The 10,142-nt window shown below is 47.7% G+C and overlaps 1 protein-coding gene across 1 annotated transcript in view; it reads right to left on the bottom strand.

The window, feature by feature from the left end:
* Positions 1 to 301: 301 nt before the first annotated feature.
* LOC311316299 (pituitary adenylate cyclase-activating polypeptide type I receptor-like) overlaps positions 302 to 10,142 on the bottom strand; it is a gene marked incomplete at both ends in the record, with an annotated part of 9,966 nt that continues 125 nt past the window's right edge. Inside the window, 12 exons of the mRNA XM_084447141.1 lie at positions 302 to 508; positions 1,067 to 1,108; positions 1,628 to 1,757; positions 2,763 to 2,846; positions 3,996 to 4,087; positions 4,267 to 4,336; positions 4,423 to 4,483; positions 4,778 to 4,931; positions 7,509 to 7,641; positions 8,565 to 8,662; positions 9,015 to 9,115; positions 9,819 to 9,929. Coding sequence (XP_084303267.1) covers positions 302 to 508; positions 1,067 to 1,108; positions 1,628 to 1,757; positions 2,763 to 2,846; positions 3,996 to 4,087; positions 4,267 to 4,336; positions 4,423 to 4,483; positions 4,778 to 4,931; positions 7,509 to 7,641; positions 8,565 to 8,662; positions 9,015 to 9,115; positions 9,819 to 9,929 — 1,283 coding nt within the window. The remainder of the gene's footprint in view (positions 509 to 1,066; positions 1,109 to 1,627; positions 1,758 to 2,762; positions 2,847 to 3,995; positions 4,088 to 4,266; positions 4,337 to 4,422; positions 4,484 to 4,777; positions 4,932 to 7,508; positions 7,642 to 8,564; positions 8,663 to 9,014; positions 9,116 to 9,818; positions 9,930 to 10,142) is intronic.

Here is a 10,142-nt window from a genome sequence, read left to right as displayed (position 1 = left end):
GAATGACCATCCTAACACATTTGAATGAATAAGTGATTTCTTACTGAGAGTGCACGGCACTGGAGTTGGGATGACCGTGAAGAAGATGAAGGCAGCCGGGTTGCTCTGTCACTACTCCTACGATACACTACGCAAATCATCCGTCCATTTCCTCACATTCTCACTGGTCTATTGCACCAATGGGGGCCACTATGGCGATTTGGTCAATTCCGATTGGACCAGGTGGATGGTGGGACGGGATGGGTGGGTCTGTTTGGGGGATGGGGGGTGAGTGGGGGTGGTTGTGGAGCCAATCAGACGTTCAGGTGGGCAGGTTGAGATTGCCCCCGTTCTCCGCCTGGGGGCTGGACATGCGGATCTGGGAGCTGCTCTTGCTGAGGATGGAGAGCTGCGTCCCCCCGTTGACCCCGCTGCTGGCCAGGGAAGGGTGTCTCTGCTGCCTCAGGTCCACCGCAAAGTATCGGTTCACCGTCCAGCTGCGCCATTTCCTCCTGATCTCCGACTGCACCTTCAGGGAGAAACTTAACAAGGTCATTATTAATGTACCTAGCTGTTATAATGGACAGGCCTCTCTACTGGGCTAGGTCTACTAGCTGGTATAATGGACCAGGTCTCTCTGCTGGGCTAGGTCTACTAGCTGGTATAATGGACTAGGTCTCTCTGCTGGGCTAGGTCTACTAGCTGTTATAATGGACAGGCCTCTCTACTGGGCTAGGTCTACTAGCTGTTAGCCTGGACCAGGCCTCTCTACTGGGCTAGGTCTATTAGCTGGTATAATGGACAGACCTCTCTACTGGGCTAGGTCTACTAGCTGTTATAATGGACAGACCTCTCTACTGGGCTAGGTCTACTAGCTGTTATAATGGACAGACCTCTTTACTGGGCTAGGTCTACTAGCTGCTAGCCTGGACCAGGCCTCTCTGCTGGGATAGGTCTACTAGCTGCACCAACACTGGGGGATAATATTTGTATGTGTCAGTCGTGGGTGTTGTGTTAGACCTAAGGTGAGGTGTGTACTCATTGTCACGCTTTCAAGAACAACACGTAGCCTAGAAGACGAGCCTACCTCTCCGTTGAGGAAGCAGTAGAGGACGGCCACCACAAAACCCTGGAGGAGGAGGAGGAGGAGAAGGCGTGAGGGGAGTGGAGTAAACAGCGCCTCCCTCTCAACCCCTTCATTTCTGGGAGCAACGCGAGCTGCGCAAGCTGCTTCTAGTGAAGGTCAACGCCAATCTCAGTGTGGTCACTAATGGGCAGTGACGCCCCGCTGCTCGACCACCCGTCAGTAAGTACTGACCACACTGATCAAATCAAATCAAACTTTATTTGTATAGCCCATTTCCTACACAGAGGCAACACAATGCGCTTTAGAGAGAGCAATGGAAGGGTAGACATAGATCCCACCCGTACATATTCCAGAGGGAAGAATAATAAACAGTTTAACCCGGGGGCAAGAAGGGAAGTTGGCTCTTAAGAAGCCACGTTCTCTTCGAGTCCTTGCATCCTCTGTCCTCACCTCCTTCTAGAAGCGCCTCGCTGGAGAAGCCGACGCCTCTACTCTTCCAGAAGGACCCGAGGAGAGAGGAGTAGAGGACGCGAGGAGAGATTATGGAGAAGGGGATCTTACCTGGAAGGAGCCCAGGCCCAGCTCGAACACCAGCCTCTCCCTCTTGCTGACCTCCTCCGGCGAGAAGGCGAACACGGTGTAGTGGATCCCGAAGAGAGGGATGAGGAGCAGCGTGGAGCGTGCCAGGCGTCTGTCGACCACACGGACCCATCAGAACACGGACCCATCAGAACACGGACCCATCAGAACACGGACCCATCAGAACACGGACCCATCAGAACACGGACCCATCAGAACACGGACATGTCAACACTGTCCATCGCTCTGCTTTAAACATGCATCACACGCTAAATCTATGATGTCCAGCCTTGTACGACCGCTGGCTGATGTGAGGGTTCTGGTTCTGGTTCTGGTTCTGGTTCTGGTTCTGGTTCTGGTTCTGGTTCTGGTTCTGGTTGGTCAGCCAGAACACAAGCGCCAGCCTCGTGTGAGTAAACACACACCACACAGATACACAACCGTAGAACAAAGTAATGAGGGACTATACAGGTCTCACACACTTAGACACACACTTAGACACACATGCACACACACACACAACACACGCACACACACACACACACACACACACACACACACACACACACACACACACACACTGTTGGAGCCAAACATTCTCCTACTTTAGTTTAAAGTTAAGGGCTTATGTGCCAAGTGTTTATTTATGAATATTGAATGTGTATATGGTCTGACTAAGAATATGATTATGAAAGTGTGTAGCCTATTGCATGCCCTTTTTGTTTTGTTGATCATTAAGGGGTTAACATGCCGAGTCAATTAGGAATGTCAATTGGACACGCCCCTTTTTTGTTTGGCTTTCCCCGTTTCATTGTTAAAATGTTTGGGGGGTAAGAAGCACAGGGAGCTCAGGTATGGCGGTATCATACAGTTTTTGACCGCTAAGTTCATAGTGGTTCCTACACGGCCTTGTTATTTTGGTTTAGTCTACGGACAGAAGTTTGATCTATGATTTGTTTGCAACGAGCCTCAGAGTATGGATCTCGCACAAAAATAAACTTTGTTATACTGACATTCATCGAAACGTTGTGGATTACTTGGTTGGAGTACAAGCGCGTCAAGCTCAGGCGCCGTCACATATCTGAGTCTACACACACACACACACACACACACTTACAGTGTGATGGTTGAAAGCTCTGACATCCTGCAGGAATGCTGAACAGCCTGAGTGGGCTCACTGAAGCATTTCTGAGCACAGCTGCTACACGTGGCAACAACAACAACAACAACAACAAAGACAACAACAACAAAGAAAAACAAAGACATCAACAGAGACAACAGCCCGTCTTTAGGGACAAACACACACATAGTAACACAATAATCGCAACACACACAGTAGGAGCAAACGTCCTCCTCACCAGCCCAGGGACGGATCAGAACAGAGACGAGACAGAAGAACGCTCGTCCCTCATCAGCAACAGGAAGCCCACGGAAAAGACATTCAAACTGAATCTGAACCAGCAGCAGGTAGCAAGGTGCACAGCGCTATTCATCCAGCAAACACTGAGGTGTCAGCCTGACACACGTTGCACCCTGTCGATCTGTCAACCCTGTCGATCTGTCAATTCTGTCGATCTGTCAACCCTGTCGATCTGTCAACTCTGTCAATCTGTCAATCCTGTTAATCTGTCAACTCGGTCAATCTGTCACCCCTGTTAATCTGTTACCCCTGGTAATCTGTCAACTCTGTCATGATCATCAAGCAACCAGCTCGCAGGAAGTAATAAACCACCAGGCAGGATTACCCTAGCCCTATTCAGCTCTAAAACCTACCAAGACCCATCTAAAAGCTACTAAAAATGCTCTCAATTCTATCAGTGTCAACAACATAATTAACAACATTAATTCTCTGAAATGAGTGATTGTGAACACACTCGAAAGCCTCCTGGGCCACACACCATGGTCTAATGAATAGTCTATGATGTGCTGCTGGCATCCTGCCAGACAGGACCCGTGTCCTGGCCCTGGTAACCCTAACCCTACTCACAGGACCCGGGTCCTGGCCCTGGTGACCCTAACCCTACTCACAGGACCCGGGTCCTGGCCCTGGTAACCCTAACCCTACTCACAGGACCCGGGTCCTGGCCCTGGTAACCCTAACCCTACTCACAGGACCCAGGTCCTGGTAACCCTAACCCTACTCACAGGACCCAGGTCCTGGCCCTGGTAACCCTAACCCTACTCACAGGACCCGGGTCCTGGCCCTGGTAACCCTAACCCTACTCACAGGACCCGGGTCCTGGCCCTGGTAACCCTAACCCTACTCACAGGACCCGGGTCCTGGCCCTGGTAACCCTAACCCTACTCACAGGACCCGGGTCCTGGCCCTGGTAACCCTAACCCTACTCACAGGTAGATGCTGGACTCGTTCCCCCCGATGTCAGGAGACTGGAGCTTCTGAACCAGGATGATGATGATCCCAACGAAGAGGACAAAGTTGATCTGCAGGGAGGAATAAAAACCAGAGAGCCAGACCAGAATTACCTGACCGTCTGGACCAGCAGGTCAGAGTAATGCGCTGAGGCTGCTCGGGGAATGGGCTTTTGAGACAGAGGCAAAGGGCTCGGAGACAGGCTGGTGATTCAGCTAGAGAGTCCTGCTGGAAAACATGAGTCACTCACCATGATGGAGGCCACCACCGGTCCCTTGATGACCCACCAGAGGGCAGTGTTGTCATTCGTATCCCAGCAGCTGCAGAACACAGGAAGAGGGAATTAACGTCTTTCTTTTTTTAACAAATACATTTGCGCTATGACAAATATGACTGTAGGACATACCCCGAATCATCAAAATGGAGCCTCAGAGCTGCCCACACAGTGACACAGATGGTTGGTGTGCCTAGGGAGACAAGCGCAACAGAGAAAGGAAACAATAGGAATAATTCTAGTACGATATTCTAATTCATACCATTGCAATGGCAGATATATGCCTACTAACCCAAACAAAGGAATCATCTCAGAATATTCCACTCCCACAATAATTACAATCCTTATTCTAATTAATGACGATAATTTTCCTAAAGCACTCAAAATGACTAATTAAGCTGTGTAACAAATCTGATGCTGATAACACACTGAAGCGCTAGAAAGTTTCCCTAATTGGTGTGATAGTGAGCTGTGATTGGGCGCCTACCCCAGCCAATGATGGTGTACCAGTAGAAGTACCTCCTCTCTGGGAAGAAGGTCTCCACCAGCAGGGTGAAGAGATACAGACCCTCGATGAACAGCCAGAAGTAGTTGGACATGACGCAGTAGTGGAAGAACACCATCACTGCTTTACACGCCACCTGGGAGAACGACGTGAACAACCACTTACACGTCTGACACAAACACCCTCAACTACTAACCACTCACACGTCTGACACAAACACCTTCCACTGCTAACCACTTACACGTCTGACACAAACACCTTCAACTACTAACCACTTACACGTCTGACAAAACACCTTCAACTGCTAACCACTTACACGACTGACACAAACACCCTCAACTGCTAACCACTTACACGTCTGACACAAACACCTTCCACTGCTAACCACTTACACGATGACACAAACACCTTCAACTGCTATCCACTTACACGTCTGACACAAACACCTTCAACTGCTAACCACTTACACGACTGACACAAACACCCTCAACTACTATCCACTTACACGTCTGACACAAACACCCTCAACTACTAACTACTCACACGTCTGACACAAACACCTTCCACTGCTAACCACTTACACGTCTGACACAAACACCTTCAACTACTAACCACTTACACGTCTGACACAAACACCTTCAACTGCTATCCACTTACACGTCTGACACAAACACCTTCAACTACTAACCACTTACACGTCTGACACAAACACCTTCAACTACTAACCACTTACAGGACTGACACAAACACCTTCAACTGCTAACCACTTACACGACTGACACAAACACCTTCAACTACTAACCACTTACAGGACTGACACAAACACCTTCAACTGCTAACCACTTACACGTCTGACACAAACACCTTCAACTACTAACTACTTACACGTCTGACACAAACACCTTCAACTACTAACCACTTACACGTCTGACACAAACACCCTCAACTACTAACCACTTACACGTCTGACACAAACACCCTCAACTACTAACTACTTACACGTCTGACACAAACACCCTCAACTGCTAACCACTTACACGTCTGACACAAACACCCTCAACTGCTAACCACTTACACGTCTGACACAAACACCCTCAACTACTAACTACTTACACGTCTGACACAAACACCTTCCACTGCTAACCACTTACACGTCTGACACAAACACCTTCCACTGCTAACCACTTACACGTCTGACACAAACACCCTCAACTACTAACCACTTACACGACTGACACAAACACCCTCAACTACTAACTACTCACACAAACTATATATATATATACATATATATAGACAGACATACAGACAGACAGACAGACAGACTTAATTTATTACTGTAAAGCACTCTGTGCATCCGTGCTGTGAAGAGCGCTATATAAATAAAGCTTACTTACTTACTTACAGACAGACAGACAGACAGATAGATAGATAGATAGATAGATAGACAGACAGACAGACAGACAGATAGATAGACAGACAGACAGACAGACAGATAGATAGATAGATAGATAGATAGATAGATAGATAGATAGATAGATAGATAGATAGATAGATAGATAGATAGATAGATAGATAGATAGATAGATAGATAGATAGATAGATAGATAGATAGACAGATAGATAGATTGATAGATTGATAGCCTTAGGCGAGGGTTTGGTAGTGGCCGTTCTCATCACCATTCAACTATCCTGAATGTAGAAATCTACAGATGACTGGTCAGCAGAGTTCTCCAACTGTCTGGAACCACAAGACTCATGCTAATCCAGGAGACTATAAAACGCATACTAATCCAGGAGACTATAAAACTCATGCTAATCTAGGAGACTATAAGACTGCTTCAATTTCCTCTCATCTGATTAAGACTGCTGTGATATCATTAAAGTGACCTGGGATTGCCATGGCAACTGCAGCGCAATGGTGGGGGGAGGGGCTAAGCAGCCATTGATATGCTAATCAGGTTAAATGGAGGAGCTCCATAGACCCACTGAAGCCATCACATGGGCTAATTAGTCGTATTCATCACAAACACATAAGAACAGGGATACACTCGTTGGCCACTTTATTAGGAGCACCTATCTATTACAGTAGGTACCAGTATTCAATATGTACTACGCAGTACTGGAGCAGTACCAAGTATTCAGTACAGTATACTGTAGTAAGCAGTACTGAAGATGTGCCAAGTATACAGCATGTACTAAGCAGTACTGACCATATAAGCAGTACTAACCATATGTACTAAGCAGTAATGACCGTGTGTATTAAGCAGTACTGACCGTGTGTACTAAGCAGTACTGACCGTATGTATTAAGCAGTACTGACCGTATGTATTAAGCAGTACTGACCGTATGTATTGGGCAGTACTGACCCTATGTATTGGGCAGTACTGACCGTACGTATTAAGCAGTACTGACCGTATGTATTGAGCAGTACTGACCGTGTGTATTGAGCAGTACTGACCGTATGTATTGAGCAGTACTGACCGTATGTATTGAGCAGTACTGACCGTGTGTATTGAGCAGTACTGACCGTGTGTATTGAGCAGTACTGACCGGTGTATTGAGCAGTACTGACCGTGTGTATTGAGCAGTACTGACCGTGTGTACTGGGCAGTACTGACCGTGTGTATTGAGCAGTACTGACCGTGTGTATTGAGCAGTACTGACCGTGTGTACTGGGCAGTACTGACCGTGTGTACTGGGAAGTACTGACCGTGTGTGCGAAGCAGTGGTTGCTGTCCTCCTCGGCATACAGAACCCCGTCCTTGATGAAGACGGAGATGGCTCTCAGGATGAAGGACACAAACAGGTTCATGTGGATGAAGTTCCTGGTGCAGTGGAGCTTTCTGAGAGTCAGATTAGATCAGATTACAGAGTAGGGATGAGAAGCCACACAATCCACCGGCAGGAAGCTTTCCTTCACGAGGTAGTTCAGAAGTTTGGACATAGAGCCGCATTTACGACTTAGCGATGCTGCTTAATGTTGTTGATTGATGGAGAACATTTTCAGCTGATTCCATGCCGTCTCTCGTTCCAGTGTTAGCGGCATGCTAATGCTAACGCAATGCAGTAAAAACGGCTAGCATTCAAAGTAAACTCACTTATACACTTCACAGTGCACTCAAATGTGAGGACAGTCTGTCAGGGGGCTCATTTTAGTTTTTATACCATTTTTATACCACAAGTCCAACTATCATGGAACCCGTTTGTTTGTTCGGACCTACAACCCAGATAGCAAGCGGATGTGTAATGATTCTGGGCCATATACAGTATGGGCCGGAACTAAGCCACAAGGGCCAGATCTGGCCTGTATATGGCCCAGATCCGGCCTGTATATGGCCCAGATCCGCTTGCTATCTGGGAAGGCTCTCTCTGTAAATTGGAAGGTGGAGCGATACATAACTAGCCGGTACTACTGTCTTCACAACAAGGAACAGAAGAAGGGACTATTCTCTTACTATCAACACAACAACTAGTTGCAATAGCCACGCTCGAAGGGATATGTCTGAATTTGATGAGGTCCTTACTGATTTGGAGTGTTTATAAGTGAGTTTTCTTTGAATGCTAGCCATTTCGGTTCGATTGCGCTAGCATTAGCATTCCGATAACGGCCAAACGAGAGACAGCATGGAATCAGCTGAAAAGTCGTAAATGAGTCTCTAGGTCCGAAAACTCTGAACTACCCCTTTAAGGGAGGGAGACAATAGTTGTTTTTTGTTTGTGACAGAATGCACAGTGTGTTCTCTCCAAGGGTCCACAGGACACAGACCTGAACCTGCATAGGATGACCATAGCAGTGGTGAGGGACACGAGGGAGGTGCTGTAGCCGACCGTGTACAGGGCCTTGACCGAGGCGAAGTACATGTCCTGCAGGGGAGACCGGGGGTCATCAGTGTTCTGCTGTTAGTGAGCCGGGGGTCTCACATAGCCAGACCTACGCATCTCCACACTTTGCTGGTGAAAGGTCTGGCTGGACTCATTGCATTTAGGGATGTGGGGGTGGTGGGGTGGGGGGGCTGTATTTATTTAAACCAATCACAGTTGTCTTCCCGGAGCGGTTGCTAGGTTGTTGTTGTTTCACGTAGTCTGGATTGAATCTGATTGGGCCTGGATTCAGATCCATCGCCACCGATTGGGCAGTAATGAACCAATGACGAGGCTTGTCCCCAAAATCTACATATGTTGAGTCAGACTAGTAAGCAGGTGAAAAGGCTCCTACTGGTTTGGTGGCGTTGTCTTCAAAGTAGCACGCGTCCTCGTATTCAGGGAAGGGCTCAGACCAGCCCTCCAATGTGCAGTTTCTACTGATCTTCCCCATCTCTGAAACCACAGACAACAAAACAGCGGTGTCTATGGTTTACTGTCTGAGTTTATATGAGAGTTTCCTGGGTTCACCTCTTCAAGAAGTACTATACCCGGATCCTGGCCACCTACAGTATGTTAAATGCAATTATTGTAAGTCAATTTGGATAAAAGCATCTGCTAAATGACTGTAATGTAATGTAATGAGCTAGAATGAGCTGCATCTTGGATTAAAATAATTCTTCAGTGGAGATTCCTCAAAGAAAAGCATGAAGCCGTAGCGTAGAACTTGGCTTCGGCTAGAAGGGCAGAACCATCCTCAGAACGCCTCTGTTCCAAAACGACAGAACCTTCTGGAAGGAGAACGCTGGGCTGCATTCAAATTCAGCCAACAGAGGGGGAATGTTTGTGTCAAACATGTTTTCTTTGAGCGGTTACATTTAAATGAGAGAGAGCCCATCTGTGATGGACAACGGTTCTCAGGATGATATACAGTACTGTATCTTGGATGTAGTCCCGGTTGTACAACCGAATTTAGCGTTAGTTAAAGGACCTCCCGTATTCGTCCAGCATCCATGTTTGTTCACAGCAAATCTTTTCAGACCGTTCCTTTTGTTGCCAAACCTTTGCGGCACTGAAAACGTTTGCGCCACTGAAAAATGACACTAGTGGGTATGTTGGCTGAATCTGAGCACACCCCTTCCATGACAGAACCACTCACCGTCCTCCGGAGCCATGAAGGCGTGGAAGAGATCGGGGCAGCTGACCACCACCTGCCCGCCCACGCTGGCGGCCTGCCAACACGTCAGGTTGTCCCACATCCACGGACACCCTGCAGGAAAACACAGCAGGTACACAACACAGCAGGTCTCATATACCTGAACCAAACACAGTAGGTACATAACACCGCAGGTCTCATATACCTGAACCAAACACAGCAGGTCTCATATACCTGAACCAAACACAGCAGGTCTCATATACCTGAACCAAACACAGCAGGTACACAACACAGCAGGTCTCATATACCTGAACCAAACACAGCAGG

The sequence above is a fragment of the Borostomias antarcticus genome, assembly GCF_949987555.1.
Source record: "Borostomias antarcticus genome assembly, chromosome: 12".
Taxonomy (NCBI): domain Eukaryota; kingdom Metazoa; phylum Chordata; class Actinopteri; order Stomiiformes; family Stomiidae; genus Borostomias; species Borostomias antarcticus.
Note: the sequence above shows the minus strand (reverse complement) of the source record. Positions and strands in the feature narration are given on the sequence as shown.